Here is a 22,587-nt window from a genome sequence, read left to right as displayed (position 1 = left end):
CAGACCATTAGACCTGTCTAGAAAACATGCACGATGCAGGATGTTTTAACTCTCCTGAGGTAAATATTACAGCAGATAGCTGTAATCCAGCATTATTTTTTTTTCTGTGAAAACATCCCAAATGCTGTTTCTTTTATAACTTTCTTCAGGGTGGCAAGGAATGGATTGCTCTATTCCATGTTCGAGTGGAAGCTGGGGTCTTAACTGTAACCAGACATGCTATTGCACAAATGGAGCTGCCTGCAGGCCAGCTGATGGCTTTTGTCTCTGCTCACCTGGATGGCAAGGGGAGTACTGTGACCAGCCCTGTCCCGTAAGTATGACTGGGATGGTCTTGCATCCCCTTTTAAAGCATAGCCAGCATAGCTCTTCGAAACATACAGTAGGTCAGTATCTCATTTTGTCCATGGATACCTGCAGGAAATCATGTATAAATAACAGATCGGGTTTCTAGCAATCAAGTAGATATTTTCTGTTTTGCACTATATTTAATCAGAGCTATTGCAATGCTATCTGCATTTTCTTGAGCATCATATTTTAAAGTGATCCCTCATTTGGTTCTATATAGAAATGTTAGGCACTGAGTTATTTCTATCTCCTCTGTATGTTAATTTTAAAAATGCGACTCAGCATTAGGAGGGACGTGATAGATGATATTGCACATTTTTGGACAAAAAACTGATTACTGAGAGACTTTTTTGTTTATATTTTTGGAAGGATGGAACATATGGTCTTAATTGCAGCGAACGTTGTGATTGTAGCCATGCAGATGGGTGCGATCCTGTCACCGGTTACTGCTGCTGTCTTGCTGGCTGGACAGGTAAAATTAGGAATTAACTATGTAAAACTTGGGATTTGTTTATTTGTTTGTTTGTTTGTCTTTTGCTATTACATCAGTTATAGTACCGGATTTCTGACTGCAAACTTTTAGATAATAGATTGAGACAAGATCAGCTGAACTTGCCCACATTTAAATCACTCATGCTGGTGACAAAAATTGGCATTCATTAAATTTGTATTCAAATTAGTTGAAGATAGCTCTAAACCTGCAGCCAGATGTTAGCCTTCTGTAAAAAGAATCCTCAGGAGGGATGCAGATCATCTGGTAATCCTGCAGCATTTTTCTCCTTGAATGGCCCTTTCCATGGGGGTGCAGCTGTGCCACAGTGAATCCTCTGGCCATCATACGTGGGGATGCAGGTACATGTCTTCTGGATGCTGAGAGTCATTACAGCTGCTCCATCATACAAAACCAGGTTTGTTACAAACTGCTGTCTTTATGTTCTTCCATTTTCCCATGCTTCTTATCCCACGGAAGGATGGTTATGGAGAGCAGATTAGTGCTGGTTTGACAAAGAGCTCTCATGATTACACAGATGCCAAGAGAAATATTCAGTGAAGTCTGAAAGTCTGGGCTGGAGATCTCAGTACGATCAGACCTGCACTTGACTCCATACTGATATGTCTTTTTGCCAGCTTTTGACAGCTAACATAGCAGCAGTGGAGGACAAGTTATTGACCCAACCAGTATTTCACACTTAGCTGCCTAAAATACTGGTTAATCTCCCTCAGCTCTCTGTAGAGGCCCTGGAGGGAAATTAGCTTATATTCTTGCCTATATCTGCAGAGACACCAGCAGCACTGACAATCAAAATGTATTGGTATTAACAGCAATTCATTTGGAAAATGTAATTGTTTTTCAAACTAGTACAAGTTGAAAGATGTACGTAGAAAGGCACGCTGATCAGGCAGCTGACATTGGGGATACTGTTACCTTAACCCTTCATTTATGCCTTAAAATAATACATGCCTTGTATTTCTAATGGAGAGAACATCACCACTGCAGCCCAGCTCTTAGAAGCATGAAGCAAAAGCAGTGAAATTATATCTTATACTTTATGGAAAACATCATTTTAGAATTAAATAAAATGCAAAAATAAGAATTTATACAAACATTACTTACACCAGAGTTATTTTACAAAGGTATTGGGCATGCATCCCTGAAAAGTGTTTTTTTCCCGCATGAGAATCCATTTCATAAGCTCACTACTACCCACTCTGGCTTGTGTTCTTCACTCACTGGACTGCATTCATCACTCTTTGAGTCTCTTTACCATCAATATATCCATCCATCAAGCTTTAAAACTCCACTGTGCATTATTGATGCCCATCAGAAGAACAGTTGATAGGTTTTCCTGTAGTCATTGTGAGTTTTTTTCAAGGGACAAAATGGTTTTTAAAAGTACAGTAAATTAATATATATATATTTACTCTAAAGGCTTATTACACATCTTTTTGTATGTAGCATTTCAGATGAAAGTGCTTTACAGACTTTACACTTTACAGACTGAAGGCATAGCATTTTCTCAAAGTCATTTGGAACAAATACTCTGTACTTTCACAAGCACGTGCACGTCTGTAAATGTACATCAAGTGCAGATATAAATTACTCCAACTAAAAGTAAGAATAATTTCAGTGATATCTCCCTCTTTTTAATTTCTGTATTGGGTAAGGTAAATGTACGGTAACTTGCAGGACACTTGGTGCAAATTAAGGTCTTTGTTCTTCAATATGTCTCTGCAGTTCTGGAACTCCTTTCTTCAGGATCACATTTCTGGGAGAAAAATATTATATTAGTATTTGAGACCAGGCTTGAGTTGAGATGTTGACAGGACCATGTAAGGTGTGCACTGGAAATGCTGATAGACAGACAGAGCCAACATGTGTTTTGTCAATTCTGCTCTCAATGTTTTTTCCACTTGGCTTAGCACCAGACACAAGGATAAATTCTGCTCATACTAGTTTGAAAGTATGTAATTTAAGAAACTCTTCAGCTAGATAATTATATTTTCATATTAAGGAGTATGGCATCGGTAGAAGATTAATCTTATCTCTAGTTGTTGTGAACTGGGCCATGATGTGTATTGCAGTGCATTTTATAAATATGATGTGATAAATAATTCAGGCTTAAATTTGTGCTTTCTGAGTTTGGTACTAATTAGGCATGGCCTGAAAAAGATCAGAAAAGTTCAGGATCGTGGAACATCTGAAGGTTTTCCTACCCACTCACACCAGACAGAGAATTCACGAGGTTTTCTGATCCTAACAGCCACAAAACTTCATCTGAAACAGCATATTCTGTATGTTCATCCCACATGTGGGACTCCCCGCCTTGATGTCAGTGTTCTGTGTAGAGATCAAGGGGAAGATTGAGCCCATTTTCTTTAAAGTAGTTTTCAAGATGTTACTGATATAAACCTTCAGAAACTGATAGACGGCAGGAGCATGGAGGAAGACTGGGAAAAGAAGAAAAAAGGTACGGAAAGAGTAGCATACAATATAAGTTAATAGCAGTCTACCATCCTTTTATTATGTTGTGACTGCCACCCATCAAGAGTCTTTTATTCAGGGCGATGCTCTCCCACCTTTCCATGTGTACCAGCTGAGAAAAGGTAATTTTCTGGAGTGGAGCAAACTTGGCAGAGGGGAAGATGATGAAGAGAATCCCACGTATCAGCCAGGAGATTACAAAGCTGTACAGACCAGCTGTATGCATGAATAAGCACACTGGCAACAAGCTGCTTAGACATGCATATACGGTTTCCGTTAAGTTCAGTGGGGAATTGCACATGTGCAGGCAAAGGCAGAAGTTAGACCCTGAGACAGATCAAATCTGAAGATGATTGCACCCTGATGTTATAGCTGAAAATTACCCAACCAGGTACACAGGCACATTGTGTCACCAACAGCTTTGTAGATAGCAGGAAAACTGTAACCTTTTTACTTAAAAGACCAAAGCCACATTGGCAAAAGGCTCTCACATGGTACAAGTACAGTGAGACTTGTTCACATGTGGGCCGAAATCAGATCTGACCTGCTGACACGATGTGAAGCTGGCTTTGAATCCATATGAAGAAAATGTCAGTTGCAGATAGAAATAAGGTCCTAGCCTTGTACTGAATGGAGTTCTTGAGCTTGCACGTGCTTAACATATAAATAGTATCCTTGAAATTAAAAGATGTCTTCATGTCTACTGCCAGGTTAAAAAGGAAAAGTGTAGCCGCCAGCAGGATCAAGCCTTGTCTGATTAGACTGATTGCTTTCTAAAGATTAACAAGGGTCTCTCCACCCCGGATCTGCTATGCATTTTAGATACATATCGCTTTTGTGCTTGCAGCTGTGTATGTCTGCGTGTACGTGTGCGCACAGATACCTTACAGCTACCAGTCATTTGCGAGAGAGGTGCTATTTTGTGTACATTGAGGTTAAAATGAAAATGCTTGAAAATGGAGTGCTTCGGTGCTAATTGCATTTGCTTAATTAGGGATCTCGCTCACACTGTATCCTCGGAGAGAATGCAAGTGCAGAAAAGCTGCATGGTGGAGCGTTTCCTGGAAGTCCTTTGGAAGAAAACAGGTCCTGGGGAAGCAGGCTTGAGCCTCATCTTGCCCAAGTGAAACTCCTTCCCTGGATGCTCATAGACTCAAATTTCAGTCAGGTTCCTCTCACTTAATAAATGACCTGAAATTGGACAGAAGAGGGCTATCTACTTGGGTAGCCTTGCTCTGGAAGCACTGCTGCAGCTAAGCCAGCTGGGTTTTGCAAGCCACGCTGCAAACCCCAGCAGCCCAGCGCTCATTCCTCGAGGTGGCTGCTGACTGCGTGTTTCTTACCAGAAATGGCATCCTTACAGATGCCAGAACCAATACTACTCTATAGCCTTTAGTTGGTTCACTCAGTACAGCCCCCCATAGCTGAATTATTCGTAGCTGCTGCTCTGTCTTCTACCTTCTGGAGGTGCTCGCTTTGTGCCTGACTTGGGCCAAGTTTGCAGGACTCTCTGGGAAGCCAGAGGCAGCCGCTGCTCATCCTGACTCTAAGACCCATGTCCGTTCGTTTTCACAGTCAGACATCCCACCTGCAAAAAGATTACAGGAAGAGAAGCCACAGGCCTGGCTGATACTCCCAGCAAGCCCATTTCCTCCCTGTAACGAGTCAATGTGCTTCAAGTTAATTGTGGCAGTGTGTATTTTGTTAACCTTTTAGATATTATAGTGGGATTAAACAGAAAGTGGTCTACAGGGGGATATATTCCATTCCTGTAAATGTTAAGGTCAGTTAAAATCCTGTTTATCTGAATTCCTTTAATCTGAAATGCTGTCTTATCGGAGTCTTGGTTGTATCTTTTGTTTTTTGTATCGCTGTCTGCTTTCTATAGAACGCTGTCGTTGTGATGCTATCTCAATTATCGCACTGAACTGCTAAACTCAGTAGCTTTTCTGAACATCCAAAGCCAAAGTTTATTCAGTAGGTTTCAACATCCCCAGATGCATGAGGAAAATAAGACAATATTGTAGAGGTAAGATGGAAAGTAAAGGCGTATGCATCCCATAGATGATTATAAAAGAACCCTTCATAAGTTAAATCCTTCTTAGTTAATCAGAATGGCAACTACAAGTATGAAAATTGTATGTGGTGGTAGAGGAAGAACCATTTTGTCACTGTGTTGGTACTTTTCACCTTCAGACTTCGTTCATGTCTCATGAGAGCAGCCTCCCTCTTTGCCGCAACATACACAAAGTCAAAATATCTATTTCACTGTCCTTTACAACCTCTGGAACTTCCATACGTTGCCAGCAACACAAACCCTAATTGTCTCTTATCATGTCCAGAAATACTGTACAGTAGTTGTGGTAGTCTCAGGTTGTAGGGACTTCCACGTGCAATTGTATAAGCGAGTTAATGGGGTCAGGAAATGTAGGCTGGTCACAGATAAGGTGAGCTTTGAGGAATGAGACTTCACATTTGAGAGAATTTGCAGGCTGCGAGTGACATCTGCACTGTCACTCAAACACAGAAGCATGTTTCTTCCCTCCCGTGGACACATTAATTCAGGAAAACTGATAAGCCTTTTACTCAAGGGAAGGCCTTTTTGAATTTTAAAGAAACACTGACCACTTTGACGGTGAGCTCTAAGGTATTTTTAACTTCACTCTTCCTGAGTTCTTTGCAAGAAGGTGATTTTTCAAGAAAAAAAAATAACTTTCCATTTAGCTTTCCATAAAATGTATGTATTTTTTATTATTTTTTTTAATATGACTTTCCTCGGTTGCAGCAGTATTTAGTTTACAATTTTAGAGCCAGATCCTCTTCACAGCTGTACTAGTCTTAAGCCAAAATAAGTCTATTGTCTTTAATAGATCTACTCCAGTGTATACTCCTATAATTGGCAGCTGACTTTTCTTCACGTCTTTAAAAGTAGAAAAAATCTAGGACTTATTTTTATGTACCTGCAGGTTTATGGTTGACCAGGTCCATGGGATGTCGGAGCTCACAATGCTGTGGGTTGGCTTTGTTTTTTAAACGGACTGTTTCATGCTCTCTGGAGTTGTAATACTAAGCCTAAAATACCAAAATGGAGCTATAGTAAGTTCCTATTAAACATGCATTTTCTAGATGTCTAATCCCATTATCTAAACCATATTTTGCACTTATCACTTCTGGCAGTCTTATCCCAGATTTTTAAATTAATAATTTATTTCTGTGATTATCCTGTATCCTTACATTAGCTTTAAGCAGACAGAAAAACTAGAAATGTTAAGAGTCAGTCTAAAATGATGCATTTTAGTCTCTCTTCTGGCCTCTGCCTTTCAAAAGGGAAAATCTTATCCATATGAAAAGGTATACTTACTCCATGGGTTTGACAAGTGTCCTTTAGCCTATGAATGTAACATAAGCTTATTAGAAATTAGCTTTAATTTTTCATTGACTTAATTTCAAGTGAGTTGATAAGATTTTTATGTCAGGCTGTGCTTAAAAATTCTCTCTTTGACAGGAATCTTTAAGTATGGTTCCTGCTGATATAGGGCTAATTTTCAAAAATATGAATTATGAAGTTATATCAAAGACATCATTGATGTCCTGACATTAATCATGTCTGTGCTTTCCTTGGCAGATATCTAGGAGGCTCCAGATTCTCATCTAAGGGGGGGTTTAGCTGTGTTTGTCCTGTGCCAGTTTTAGTATATATTTCACCTTTCATGAAATCCATTGGATTTTTGCCACTCATTCAGTGGGAGTTGGATCAGACCCTTAGACTATAATTAGAATCTGCAGTAAGCCTTCTGCTAAACATAAGCATGCATGCAAATGATTGCAGTATTTGTCTTATAAATACAGAAGAGATATGAGTTCACTTATCTTCGTATTTATTTTTGGTTTTATTTTCACTTATTAAAGGACAGCTTTTAAAATTGTATGAAAAGATATAGCTTGGATGGCATCCTGGATTATGCTAATTTAATGGGTTCTGAAAAATGAAATTTGATGCTAGAGATATTCGACTATTTGCCATGTTAGTATGGAGGCATTCTATATATAAGCTTGGCTGTGTGTACAATACGTTCACCTATAAATAAATGTGGGCGAGAAGCAGTGAAAAAATTATTTGTGAACATTTCAGCAGACTAAATACTGAATGCTACCATGCAGTGTGTGAAGGAAGAAAAGGGAAAGATAATTCAATAAACAGCCAGCGAGTTGAAATGTTGTATATATATGTTACTGGTGAAAAGTGTTCTCAGTGACAAATGTTGTAAATATCTTCCTTCCCCTTCTTCACAAAGCAGAAAAGGTTGAATTTCACTCAGTGTTATTAAACACCAAAGTCTTGCACATGTTCTGTTGTACAACATCTCTTGCTAAGCTGCATCCTTACCTCGTGGCTCAGGGGCTGGAACATTTAAAAGTCAGGAAAACAATAATTTTTTTCCCACTTACAGATTCCTCTCTCCTTTTTACCTGCTGATGGTCTGCTTGGGTCTTGCCCAGGTTCCTGTTCCTTCCTGGCCTGAAATCATGTCTAGAGTTTGAGAATTAGTAGGAAGAAAGCATCCTAAAGATGAAGGAAGACTGAGTAGGGCCTGACTCCTGTTGGTACCGTTTCCTCCAGGATCTACCCTTTGTTAGCAGCAACTTTTCTTCTTGCAGTAGTGCACCCTGGGGAGTATCCTGTAGCAAAGGGAACCAGATGATCCTTAATTTTAGCAAACATTTTGACTTACTCAATTTCTTGCGAGGTAGGTCTCTTGCCTCAAAAGCTTTTATTGCATAAATTCCCAGAGTTGGATGATTCATATCTGGAGTTTTCTCTAGATAATTAAAAATAGGGGTAGGATTAGTGCTCCACAGAGGTGCATTAGGCTGTAAGTATATTACTTTCAGAAAAACACTTACATTAATGGGTGCATAAATCGCCTATGCAATGATGAGAAAAGAGACAATTTAGAATATTTCACTGACTGCAGGGAAGGGCTTATTCTTCATTATTTAGGACCAGATTGTCGAGCTTTCATTTAGACTGATGGGCTGTTGCACACAGGAGTTGCCCCACTGAAGCTCACCAGTGAACAATGCTTAGCAAGGTAAATAAGGGCTCCACAGCTTCAATCTGAAAAAAAATAAAAATAAAAAATTTACAGTTAGAAAAGCATTTTAAGAACACCACAAAAGTTCATAGATGATGTTGCTGCTGTTATCTCTGTTGAATAGTTTCACTATATAAAAACAAAAATAGCTTGTTTGCAGACTGGATGAGCAGCCATCAATTCTTAATGTTTCCATTTAATTTTATGGGAGATCCCTTTATGTTTTCTTCTATCTGCTACCGTCCCCAAACAGATTTTCTAGTTCTTCAGCATCCTTAAAGCTGAGTTGTCATGAATCATGCTGTGGGGTTTGCCTCAGGTAGGAATATATATCACAACGCAAAAAAATGATAGAAGAGCATCAAGGATTCTTTATGAACTCTTGTACATACGCTATCATAACACCTTCTGAACAGCTGATCCAAAGCTAATCAGACATTTATTTCTTACGTCCTTATTGAATTTTCCTTTACTTTTTATAGACTGAAGCAGCAAAGGATTCACTTATGAAAGCATGCTGATCTAATCTCAAATACAAAGCTGATTTAAATGGAATTTATAGATGAAACATAAACGTAACAGCAATAAGAGTACTGGGGAAAGAGAATAGAATGAGGTTAAACAAAAGGTGAACACATGAATATAGAAATCAGCATCAGAAATAAAGGCACAAATTAGGAGGCCAAGGTGAGACTTGCAGGGGACCTCAGTGGATTCTGGCTCTGGAATGACAGCCGTGTGCCTGGGATCCCACAGGGCTCGTGTGCAAGAGGTGGCACAGCCACCAAAGGGGTCTCTGCAGGTGGCACTGACCTGCACGATGGAGAGAGGAGGGTCTGCGTTGCGTGAAGGAGCAGTCAGCTCTTGAGATCCCATTCAGGGATGCATTCCCAGACCTCTTCCAGTACGATCAAGTGCTTACTGCCCTGCTTTCAGCGACTGCCTCTCTGAAATGGCCTTGCCATTACAATCGCAGCTATAATCGTGAGGCTACTTTCTGCTGTTGAAGCTGTGTTGCTGCTGTTTTGGTTGTGCCGCTGTGTGCTGTGTCAACAGGCAGTCAAACCTCCGTTAAGAGTTAGTGGTGCCAGAGACAAAAGCTACCAGGCATTCCAGATCAATGCCAAGCGTGACTCACCAAACTTGAGGCTTCCACAGCATTGCCTGCCTAAATCCGATGCCTGTTTGTGCATAAAAAGCATTTTTTCCAGAGCTATTCAAATGCCAGAGATAAGAGTTTATTATGACTTCGTGTCATGTTGAAAGACAGGTGGAGGAGAGCACAATGTTTGTGTTGGATTCAAATGTCTGCTGAAATCATTCCTGTCATTGCTAATTGATGTTGCATCTGTCTTTAGATTGTGATTATTGAAGAAAAAAAAAAAAAGCTGAAGTTCTTATTCAGAGAAATAATTACAGTTGTACACTAGTAGATACAAAATTAAAGTACGTGGGGGGGATGGGACCAACATCCTATAATTTATCAAATTCCCGCATCCCTGGAAAATAATTAGATGCTGGGCAGCACGAAGGCCCTGCTGCAGAGGCTACTGTCAAGGGATAGCACTGGTCAAAAATAGGCCGCAAGTTCTCATTTGTTCCTTCCATTTTTGCTCTTCTATTGTGTTTAGAGTATTAGTTTCCAACTATCTAGAGACAAAGCAGACAAACAATGGCAGACTTTATTAAGAGCTGGAGACATAATCCCCAAGCCTGCGTGCAATTGCACAAATAAACTGGAGAGAGAAGAAAGGGAATTCTGCTTGTATCTGGCTTTCCGGAATTTCACCCTCCAAAGTCCTTCAGTGTGATATAGTTACAGACAGCACTAAATCTGCATTACTTTGACAAACTTTCATTGAAGCTATTTAAGATTATTAATGGAAGCAGTATGTGAAGCAGCTCGTCTACAGATGCCTTATATCCTCGCTGTATAGCTGTCAGCTTTTTTTTTCCTTTTTCTTTTTCTTGCTCCTCTGCATGCTGGCTGTGTGGAGGCTAGGTGAAGCTTTCACAGTCCTGGTTGTGTATTTGAATACAAAGAACCACACTTCTTCTGGTGAACATTTGTACTGTTCCATGTAAGCCAGGCACAAATTTTTATCATGTCAAGTCACGGGACACACACACCTCCAGCCACTTTGCGTTGGAAGATCACTGCTCAACCCGCCTGCTTCTCCCCTGGAAGGTCTGCACCTAAGATCTGCAAAATAATCCTGATGTCCCAGAGAGCATCTGCTTTACCTCTTGCTAGTAAACTATCCTGAATGAGCCCATAAGGGGAAGCAGCTTGGAATAGCTCTCTACATAATTGTTCTGTAAAAGAGTGCAGTCGTGATTGCTCTGGTGGGTAAAGGTCATGTTTTTCACAGCACACACAACAGCAATTCAGGCACTTCGTAGTTTTCCCTGTCCATTGTGCATGCAAACGAAGAAGGTATGGAGGTGGGAGTGAATTCTGGGTACAGAACAGTAAAAAAGGATGGCAGAGGAAATCCTGCTTGGGAGCAGCCAGTGTTTGCAAAACCCCAAACCCACCCTGGGACATGGAGATTTTGGGGTTCCTGTTTCACAGGCTGGATTAAAAGCCATAGCAGATTCCGCTCTTACCTCGGCTCTGGCTTACTGCATGATGTCCTCTGCCCATGTACAGTGGATAACTATAATTTTTGTAAGTTATGTGAATTTCACTTACATTTCACTCCCAGAACATTGTTTAAGGAGGTCTTGGAAGTGTAATTTCATGCTAGTATCTGCAATTGTGAACTACAGCCTCAGGCAGTAAGATGATTTCTTGGTATCTAGGCAATAGAGTTTATGTATAGAACTGCTTCCTGCAGCTTCAAGGACTTATTCTTTTGGTAGTTGTCTTTCTAATTTCTACATCATGCTTGTCAAACAAAGAATTTGTTCATGAGTTAGGAATCCATAGTTATAACATGAGATGATACTGAGATGTGTCAACTTCAGCTTTTTTTTTTTTATATTTCTGGAAATTGAAAACTAATTGCTTATCAGAAATGTTCATCAGCAAGTTCCTAAGCAAAGGTTAAAGTTTTACATTAAGGAGGCTTTCTGCTTCACTGACTCCGATTGTAAAGTAGCTGGGAGGGATGGACTCCCCCTTCATATGCTGTCAAGTTAGGGAATTGTAAAATTAAGGTGCTTTTTTTTTAGCACAATTCCATAAGACGTGCATGTCCAGATGCAATTTTAACTTCTCATTTACATTTGCAATTCAATGTGAGAAGAAGCCTCCAAAAAATGAAGTCTTCCATGAGAACTGGAGTAATAGAAAGTAATAAAAATTGACTGCGGCACCTTCTCAGTTGTCTTCTGAAAAATAATAAATAAATAAGTGCTGTAGCAGGTATCAGTGTCTTCTAGAAGGTTTCCGTTTTCCCCCTTTACATTTCGTTACAACAATCGGCTTCACAATGACTCATTGCCTTCGTTAGGAGCGGGAAGACATCCCTCATTATTCATTACGAAAGGAAGGACTTTGCTGCTGCAAAGAACAGCCGTGGCATTCTAATTCAGCTACCTTTCAAGAGAAGGAAGTCAATGTCATTCTTCCCCAAACTTTGCTGAAAGAGACAAGAAATAATGCTGTTTAATTGTCTCCATTTATAAATAGCCCATTCACAATAAGAACTGTATTTTCAATTCTGCAGGCAGGAGGAAAAGATACACATTTTTCTGCATTTGTGTCAGAATTTAATTTCTGGGAGCTTCTGGTGAGACTTGAAAAACTATAAATGATCATATACATATGCATAAATGAAATGCATTTATTTATTTACCATTTATTATATTACTTTTTAATTACAGAGTACAGTAGATTTATTGCATAGGTGTGCAGGCAAAGTGTTGACTGTTAGAGCAATCCAAGGATAGATTTGATTTCAAAGGGGAGTAGGGAGGGCTGTAGTGAAATTGCTGTTTTTCTTGATTTTACTTCTACAGATATCCTTTGTCTCTTTTTGCCCCCATTAGTTCAGACGTATTTAAATATTAAGCGATTGAGCTTGTATTATGTTTTTACTGTATTTTAATGTGTTTTTTATTAAGTTTTACAGTACAGACCAGGCCTCTTTATAAATAAAGCTATGAACGTGTATCACTAAAAATCCCATTTCAAACTGTACTTTTGCCAGGCTTGGTTAAGATTTTCTAGGAAGGGACATCATAATTGTGTGATTAATCTTCAGAAAAGGGAAATTTTAGCTCTGCAGTATTTCTTACTGTATTAGCTTCAGAGATTTATAAAACCAACTTGAAACTGCACTGTAAGTGTGTTTATAATGACTTCTAGCTGATTTAATAATCCTCAAAGTTTGGTGACCGTACAGATCACAGCTTCAGAAATACAGTCCATTACCTGTAGCGTCCAGATGAAGTTATCAGAGGTGTAGGAAATTACTTGGGATTGTATTTCTCCTTGGCGATGCGCTAATCCAGCCTCTGGCTGGGGCTCTTCGAGCCCTTGTCTGCATTTATCCCATTATGCAGTGGGGACATGTGCATGGATGATAAAGAACATCTCCATGTTGCAAGTCTAGCTAGGGCAAGCGTATGCCATCAAATCTTGGTGGAGCAGTTGTAAGGCGCCCTGTGTGGTAATGTTGTTAGGAAAATTTTCCAGCCAGCCTGTGATTCTTTTTTTCTGTTGTTATCAGCATCTCAGTGTACTCCCGCTAATGCCACTCCCTGCAGCTGGCAGTGCTTAATGTCTCTCTTAGCTCGTGATCCTGCAAACCTTTTTCAATCCAAGGAGCCCTTGATCATGCAAATAGCTCTGCTAATTGCAGATATTGGTGCTGCCTTATCCCAGTGGAGTTAGAATCTCTTGAAGAAGTAGTGGTGTGCAGGATCAAATCCTCAGCTTGCCTTTATATGTGACAAGCCATGGCACGGGGTTGTTTTTAAAAGTCACCAGTTAAAACAAAACCAGTTGACACAATGCCAGAAGCCTCACATTAAGCTTTCTGGCTGTGTGTTTCTTCCCGTGTTTCCAAGCTTTGCCTTTCATAATAATAAATACCAAACAACAACCCTGGGAATCCCTGGGAGCTGGATTGGCAGGTCTCAGTCTCTGTTTAACATGCAGATGATCAGCCTATGGTCACATATGGCCGCTTGCTAGATCAGAATTCGGTTCATTAACACAGAACTCAGAGCTCTGGGTGGATGTGGAGCATGTGCACAATAACCCAAAGCCCTGTGCCGTAAGCGAGGAAGTGAGCAAGGCACAACGTAGAGCTGAATTTGTACAAGTTCAAGAATCCAAGTACTAGACTTTTTTTTTTTCAGAGCCCTGATTTTTTTTTTCCCAGTCTTCCAGTTCACAACAGCTAAGTAATCAGATTTCAATCAACTGCATATTTCCAGGCCAGTTATTTGAGATCCTTTGCGACTTTAAAGCAATTCCTGACCTTCATCTCTTGGATGACATGCAGAGCTTCATGAAATGGTGCTAAGGACTGCACAGGAGCCCACTGACACCTACAGAATTCACTTCTTTAGCATTTTCTTAATTTTCACTTTAATAAGCAGATAAAAGAATAGCTATTTCTTTTTCAGATTCCCTTGTTTGCTCTGTGATGTACTGTGAGGTGTCAATCCACCCATACATTTCTTTGATCTATGAGCAGAGTAAGCTGTGTGAAACCTAATGTGCACCCTTCTGTTCTCTAGGCATCCACTGTGACAATATCTGCAGCCAGGGCCGCTGGGGACCAAACTGCTCCATCTCCTGTAACTGTGAGAACGGGGGATCCTGCTCCCCAGAGGATGGTACCTGTGACTGTGCACCCGGATACAGAGGACCTTTGTGCCAGAGAAGTAAGATTTTCCATACATGTAGATGTGTTGGAGGATGCAAAGCAGATAGAAACACTGTTTTTGTGGCACTGAAGATACAGAGCCACAGGTTTCTGAGCTGCTTTAGCTCATGACTTGCTCAGGGTAAAAGCCAAAAAAATTCTTCTTGACCAAGAAGTGAAGGCTCTGCTGTTCAGAGTGTTGCCTTCTGTTTCTTCTGGCCTTCCACAGTACTTAAAGGTCACAGGTGACCTCAAAGAAGGAGCAACAATTTTGCACACCAAACTTCGCAAGATTTGTGCAAGATCTGGTTTACAGTTGTGTCACAGTAAACTGTAGGATACCTGCTAAGTAGAGTCAGCTCTGGCCCATCACATGATGACAAGGAGATGAGTGTTGGCTATCAAAATAACAAGGCAATGTTTTCTTATATGCCAGAAAAAGAAACACAGCAGCCTGAAATAGCTCCCGTCTGATGCTCTGCTGCTACATATTAAAATGTGTCAAGGAGATAAAAATCCTCTCATTTGCTTTATCTGGGAAGCTGCATTTGCCCCTGAGGGACCCTTATTCACTGATCCAAACCAATGCAACCTTCTTCCTATGCAAACAAGAAATGGATTTGTCTTTCTTTTTTGCAGCAGCCCTTGTTCTTCCTGTAAGACATTCTCCATGCCCAGTTCATATATCCCTACTGATTTCACCAGTTACACTTGACACTAGCACACACTCATCTCTAAAAATAATTTGTAGCTGACAGTTTTTATTTAAAGCCATTATTAGGCTGACCTCTAGCACTGCTGTAGTTAATGGCCTATAAGCATTTCCATTATAAACCCCAATTTCCAGGTGCTTCAGCATATCTGTATAGCGGTAAAACCTCTCTCCAAGGCTGAAATGTGGTGCTCAGAGCTTCTGGGAATTGGGGAAGAAATTGTTTTACAAATTTGAAACCCTAAGAGTACAAAACCTCCAGAAGTTAATAGTTTCTGGCCTTTCTGAGATGAAAAAAACAGCTTAGTTTTATCAGCTCATGGCATGTAGTCTACAAGAGGCAAACCATGTCCCCAGCTTGCAACTCCAGTAATCAGGCTGTTCCCAGAGGACATTTGCTAAGAACTTAATGAAGAGAAATTCTCCTTCCCTCTGGGGTGACAGCAGAGGGTTCTCTGGATGCTTCTGCTCTCTGCATTGCTGAAATGCCCATCTGTGAAGATACAGCCAGGGAATTCAGCTTGTTCCCACCTTGTCTGCTGGATTTAGACTCAAGAGTACCTCGTGAAGAGGACATCTCCGTAGGCGAAGGTAGCTTTAGATTGCTAATTTTACTCTCAGAATCATTCCCGTTTCCCTCTTGGAAACTGATTTAGAAGCAGAACTCAGCCCATAAAGGGCAGTACTGAAGATGACACCCCTCCAGCTTGTTCTGTCTGTGTAATCAGGATTACATGAGACACCAGGATGGTTTACTGCTCTTAGACCTGCAAAAACGTCTCCAGGAATGATCCAGGTTGTTTTATAGCAAGTGCATCATCAACTAACCTGTCAGCCAAGTTCCAGCTGGAAATCTGCAGTAGTGTAAAAACCTGACACCCACTGTGAACATACCGACCCAGAGAAAAATTGTCATTCAGTGAAAAAATAGAGCAGACATGATATAGTAACCACTGAGGCAGAACTGGGTAATAGAGAATCACAGGAGTAAAACCAAAAACATATAAAGGCATTTTTACTGTTACTGCAATTTCACATTTTTTTTTTTGCTTATCTGTAGCACTGAATGTTTGGACAGTGGATTTTTTTTTCATTCTACGTATGCTTAGAAGCTACAATACATGTTTATAAGAGATACTGGGCCCTAATCTTGGCCCTTATGGACATACCTTATGGACAACTTCTATAATAATTTCAATCCAAGTTTTAAACAAAATTAAGCACCCAGCTCATGGCAAGTTTTCTAAGCTATCCAGTGTGATTACTGATGCAAATTAGGTGATCTTGTATGCTGTTGCCATAATTACCATTTTTAGATTCTGTTCATCACTGACAGATGCTGCTCCTGCAATGGCATGTATAAACTGAAGGTCCTAATTGAACACAGGTATTGCACCTAATGTGCTTAGAAATCAGCTTTTGACATAGTTGCTTAGAAGAAAAACATAGAGTTTCCTGATGTTCCTTCTTTGATTTCTTAGCTTAATTTGCTAAGGAAATGGTATTCTGAATTTCTGTTGTCTATGTGTGTGAATGCTTCTCTTCCTGCCTATCTTAAAAGCTTTGGAAGATGTTATCGGGTATTAACCATATCTGCCAGTGGGATATGAGGCATCAAATGTCTTAAATTCACATGTTTTGTGAAAGTTTAGCTGGAGAGGGCTAGAGAGACTCGAATTAGTGTCTTGAGAGCGAGAGGGTGCTGTGAGAGCTCATCTGTGTTACAGAATAGCCAAGCACTTACATGATGGAGGATGGCGTGAATGTTTGAACAGTTTTACTCAGAGATCACACTTTATTAGAGATGGGATAGTCCAACTGGCTTCATAATTTCTTCTGTTCATGCCACTATGTGACTTTAGAAAGCAGAAAATTTATTGGTTTGGTATTAAGACAGAGAGAGAATTCTAAAGCTCTCAGCAATGAGAAACCTTCTGCAAACCTGTGATGGTTTATTTTGTTCTGTCTTCAGTTTGTCCCCCTGGCTTCCATGGACACCACTGCAGCCAGCCATGCCCTCAGTGTGTGCACAGCAGCGGTCCCTGTCACCACGTGTCAGGACACTGTGACTGTTTGCCAGGATTCTTTGGCGCGCTCTGCAACCAAGGTACTGAGCCCAGGATCCCCAAATGCCACCATCTTGCCCAGGTTTCCGTGGCTGTGACTGCAGTAAGACTGATCACAACATTTCTGCGTTTTTCCCCTTGTTTCAGCAGTTTAGATCACAAGAATTCTTTACTTCAGAGGCAAAATGCAAATAGGTACTTAGTCACCCTTTTGTAAATATGATGTGCTCCTGCTTTCATAAATAAAACAGGTCTGCTGCTCTGTGTTGAAATGAATACAGAATGAGACACCTGCTGTAAACATATCAGCCATCCAATGGTTTCATTTTCCTTTTCGCTAAGCCTATCATATCCTAAATGTCGATGACACCTTCACACACTGTTTTTCAGCAGGAGCAGTAGGTATTAGTTAAGGCGGAGGACAGTTCAGTTACAGAAGACCAAACACCAAGTTAATGCATACAACCTAATGTACACCACCTAGGACCCGACTCTGGGAACAGCAGAAATCACATGCATCCAGACACAAGTGTAAGAAACAGAAAAATTGGCAATGAGGCAGTGAAAGAGTTCATTCTCACGGGTTAAAAGTAGCTCCAGCTCTCCCCAACATGCCTCACTGTACCTTTTTCTGTACTGTTGAAAGTTAGTCCACTTTTAACCACAAGTTCCATTTTCAGTCACCCTAAAACTGCTTGCAAAATCATTACAGTATTCTGCAGAGTCTGAGTTATCGCATACCACTGGGGGTATTTTCTACACACAAATTTAAAAGAGATTATTCTTAATGGCTACTGCCCTTGTAAAGTCACCATCCTTGTAAAAATTGAACTGACATTTTTTAATGACCTGCTTTTCAGTAAGTTAGAAATTGCAGACAGTACTTATGCAAAATCATTAAACAGATTAAATGTAACCATGTTTCCTTTTCCCTATGCTATGTAGTCAACTAAACATTATACCAATTAATTTATTAAAATGAACATATTTCAGTGAATTTGTCCATTTTATGTGAAAAGTTAGCCAGATTTCAAAGCGTAAGCAGGACTAATTATCCTCTTAAGAAAATTCTATTTTATTTTTGCTCAGATGTTCAGCACTTCTGGTTTTACTTTGAAATGTTGATCTATCCAGCAAATTAATTTTAAAATATTCATGTCCTAATTAAAATCAATTTGTGTTGCAGTTTGTCATAATGAGTTAGCATGTAACTTTATTTTGGAGAAAGAAAAATGCTAATTAATGTTTTCCATTAGAAAAACGTGAAACAAAGATTTCACTTTTGAATTTTCATCTCCTTGTGCTGTCTCTTTTTTCTGGCAGCAGGAATGTTCTCCCATCAGCAGCAGCACATGCATGCAAGGAGCAGTGTAACCTCCAAAATTGTACAAGTTGACATGGCTGTACTAAGGATTCTAAGCAGCACAAAACTAAGCAGCTGTTTTATGAATATCTTTCCCAATCATGTAGCAAGATGGATTGATAATAACATGTTATTGCTGCTGCAACACACCTGACGTCCCACAGAGACTTTCAGAGTCCCACTTCAGAGCTTTTATAGCTAATTAACATCGCTGCCTGCATTGTACAATCAGGTTGTTCCTGGAGAAGGCAGTATTAGTCTTTACCTTACAGCTTTGTTTAAAACGTTTGAAGCATTTTGAGAAGCGCTTGTATGCGGATCTCACAGCTTTACAAGAGAATAACCATTTTGGCAGGATAGGTTTTGTAATCCTTCCATGCTGACATCCTGGAGGGCATCATACTCTTTCACTAAGACAAGAGGTGCTCACATGGTAGGAACCCCTCTGCTACCTCTCACTGTGCCAAACTGAAGCATTTCTTTTATAAAATATGACCTGTTGCCTTTGTCAGAATCAGTGTTTGGACCACAAATCTTTTCCTAATTTGTTAGTATTCCACATTGCAGTGTAAATCAGCTCCTGTTTTAAGTAAGTCTTTTGAGAACTATTTTTTGTACAGATAAAAAATCCAGGCTTCATTTAAGTGATGTTATCTATCTCCATCTTAAAGATGCAATAAAAGTATTGCACTGAACTGCTCTGTATAGAGCACTGGAAGTGAATAATGGTGCTAGCATATATGAAAACCTGGGCTGACATATCATTTTAGTTTTTGCTCTTTCTGTGATATGAAGCCGTTTCTTTCCTTCTTTCTCTTTCTCTTTGTGTCCGTATATTGTTCTTTTCATTGTGTCGTATAATGTGTTTAGTTTTATCTCTTTTCAGGTAGAGAACTGTTCTGTTTAGCACATAATTTGAAAGCCAACTTTATCCACTCCTACAGATAAGTCTGCAGCTAGACTATACACTATTGTTTTCTGCACCGTTCTCAGGTTTCTGCCATAGTAAGAGTAGAAGATGGCATATTGTATAAAAGCAAATGAATCACAGCTCAGGATTTCAATCTCTGGCTGATTCACAGTCAGGATAGATCGAGGTCACCTGCAGAGACTGCACATGAGAAAGTGAGAGGGACTGAAGTGGTAAACCAGTTGCATAATTTAGGGAAGTACCTTAATCACTTTTTTGACATCACTATTATTTACCAGGATACAAGTCCAGTTCCATTTGTTACATTCTTTCCAAAGATGGACTGTGTATTTTATCTTGTTTTGAAAATATATTTGTTTTTGTCAGGGAACACAGCCAATAGGAGCACAGGAATTACACATTTCATTCATTACCGAGCAGAGCTTTCCATCAACTTTAAACTTAAAGATTTCCAGTCATTTGGTGTGAGGCTGAAGATATACCTATTAGTTTTATGTCACTGTGCTTAGGCGCTACAAGACGATTCTGGAAAAAAAATATCTCCGTTTCCTTTCTTCCAACTTCAAGAACAAGCCAGGTGGGCCAGCAAGAATAGACCCTACTTTTGAAAAAATACAGCATAAGTTTAACAACTCTCAGGCAAAAATATATAATCCATTAAACCTTCATTTGCAACATAACTGAATGCATACGACAGCAAGGTGAAGGGGTAGATAGATGCCTCTAACTGTATTAGATTCATTTTCCAACAGAAAAATGTGTTTCAAGATGAGTTTTTCATGTTTTTATGCTTGGGAAGTAAGCAAACACAATGGACTTGAATGCTTTCTTCTGCCTGTTCCATATTTCCAGAAAAAAATTGCCTATTTGTCTTCAGCAAAGAAAAATGTCATAATTATTTTTCTCTCTAGTTGCTAAATGTTAAGTCCTGTGACTTCCAAACATTCATTATGAAGAGCTTTCAGTGAACTGCCTTATATTTCCAGTCTGTCCCAGTGGAAAATATGGGAAGAACTGTGATGAGGTCTGCCAGTGCACCGAGAACGGGACGTGCAATCCTATTGATGGATCATGCCAGTGTTTTCCAGGCTGGATAGGGAAGGACTGCTCTCAGAGTAAGCAAAGTGTTAATTTTCCACCTCCGCTTTAAAAGAACATGTTTTCCTGTTTAGTGTTTTCTGAAAGTTAAAGGCAGATTCTAGGAAAATCCCTGAAGTATTACAGCAGCCAGTGCCTTACTCTCTTTATAGCTTATTTCTTTTAATTAATCTAAGTTAGCTTTGGCTTAGTTTATGCAGTTGGAATTTGCAGAAGCCGTTACTAGCTTCTATTACAGGAAAGGGAGGTCACAAGCTCTTATCAGAAAAGAAAGCTCCATGCTCCCTTTTAATTTCTAGCTGAATTCCCTTTTATTTATTTTTTGAAATCATTTTCTTTCAGCTATTACATTAGAAATTATTAACCTGTAAATGTTTTCATGTACCGAGCCCATAGAATTGAGAAATTAGGCAGCTGAAATATTTCTATTAAATGTAATTTAATTGTAAAAGTCAATGTGAGCTTGGAGGGATGGAGGATTTCTTCTCAAAAATTGCCCAGGTAGAAGATTGGCATTTGCTGATCCCAAAGTGTCATTTCCTGAGAGCATCCCTTAATTGAAGATAGATCACAGAGGGAAGCAATATCCTATCATTCAGAACTGTTACTTCATATTCAGGATACAACTAGCATATTAGACAGCATTCCAGAGTAAAATATATTAAACTTCAAGTGATAAAGTGGGAATCGGATAAAAACAGACGGCTGTAATTTTGCTTTTATTGTGTGTCTTCCACAGGCAGAATATTGCTGTCACTCAAAAAAAAGAAAAAAAAAAGACAGAAAGCTGCACAGATTCCTCATTATATTTAGCCATGTAATTGGGAAATGACTGTTAGTTTCTGTTAACCTTGAAAATAGATGAGATTTTCTTACCAAGTGAGGCAGCCCAGTTGAGTAGCAACAACTGCCAGTTTAGAAGGCAAGAGGAAATGGTGATAGCTGCTTGGTATTTTGGACGAATAAAGCAGGAACATGCCTGTTTCCACAGTTACCTTCTTGTAAAAAAAGTATAAATCTCCCAACATGAAGCTGGCCTCACACCAGGCTCCTGCGGACACCTGGCCTGTTGTACTGCAGTCCGGCACAGAGATATTTCGGTCCCATCTCCCTCTGCACCAGTTAACCTGGGATGACCGAGAGATGGAGCCACAAAGGAGATAATTTTAGCTCCAGCTCCAGAGCCAGTTCTGGAGGCATTAAAAGACCCTGCAGCTCTGACTTACAAAGGCTTTTTAAAAATATTTCTGGTTGCTTATAACATGAATACTTTAGGCCAAATCCTGTTCAGCTTTACATTGTGTGAGTTCAGTGACCTTTTGTTTGATTTACGTCATGGCAGGTTTTTTGCTATTCATTCTGGCTTTAGATATGTCTGTCATATGCCAGAAACTTGCATTTATCGTCAGAATTGGAGCCAATGGCATACATGGAAATAGGCATGGTTTCTGTACTTTCAGGTTTCCTGGGAACCATGCCTTATTAATTCATGTCTTTAATAGGAAGCAATGGAAAGTGCTTTTTAAAGCAAAAATATAGTTGTTATATTGAAGGGTTATCATCATTTTGGATCTTTTAGTCTGGCACTAATAACTGTAACTTACTGCATTCATTTTTGGAGGGAGGCTTAAAATAACTTCTGAAAATGTATTAATATTGTACTTGTAGAAATACATAATAGACCTGGAGATTTTAATTTAATATTATCCCCATCAACAAAAGCAATTTGATTTTGTGGATGGGAATTCATACTGAAAGAAGTTTTCTTTACATTTTTACATAATTTGAGTAGTGCTCTACGCGTCAAACGAATGTGGTAATTTTAGCAGTTGATTGCATAGCAAAAGTAAACCACGAATAGCTGTGCTTTATTATGCAAGAATTCCTGAATATCAAAAAGAAAACTAAATTACCTCCATATCTTAAAACCCTGTCTAAATTGTCTTCACAGATAGCACCAGTAAGGCAGGGAGAGTCGCCAGAGCACTTAGCATAATGTAACCTTGAGCATCACCATTTCAGTGGTTCTCAGTGCCCACATGCTGCCACCTGACCTACATGGAGAAGGAATCACTTGTGCCAGGGTTGGACACTGCAGGTTTCCAACCTGGGTTTGCAAAGCAGTTATTGGCTTGGGAGAACCAGTCCTGGTCAGGGAATCACTG

At 39.7% G+C, this 22,587-nt stretch overlaps 1 protein-coding gene across 3 annotated transcripts in view; it reads left to right on the top strand.

Moving 5' to 3' along the window:
- The window catches only part of MEGF11 (multiple EGF like domains 11), a 199,476-nt gene that overhangs the window by 147,364 nt on the left and 29,525 nt on the right, over nt 1-22,587 (top strand). For all 3 annotated transcript variants that reach the window (XM_082769562.1, XM_082769563.1, XM_082769561.1), the window contains 5 exons: nt 150-313; nt 718-820; nt 14,125-14,271; nt 16,937-17,071; nt 20,311-20,439. In XM_082769562.1, the coding sequence (XP_082625688.1) occupies nt 150-313; nt 718-820; nt 14,125-14,271; nt 16,937-17,071; nt 20,311-20,439 (678 nt within the window). The remainder of the gene's footprint in view (nt 1-149; nt 314-717; nt 821-14,124; nt 14,272-16,936; nt 17,072-20,310; nt 20,440-22,587) is intronic.

Source organism: Aythya marila (genome assembly GCF_965140915.1).
Source record: "Aythya marila genome assembly, chromosome: 11".
Taxonomy (NCBI): Eukaryota; Metazoa; Chordata; class Aves; order Anseriformes; family Anatidae; genus Aythya; species Aythya marila.
Note: the sequence above shows the minus strand (reverse complement) of the source record. Positions and strands in the feature narration are given on the sequence as shown.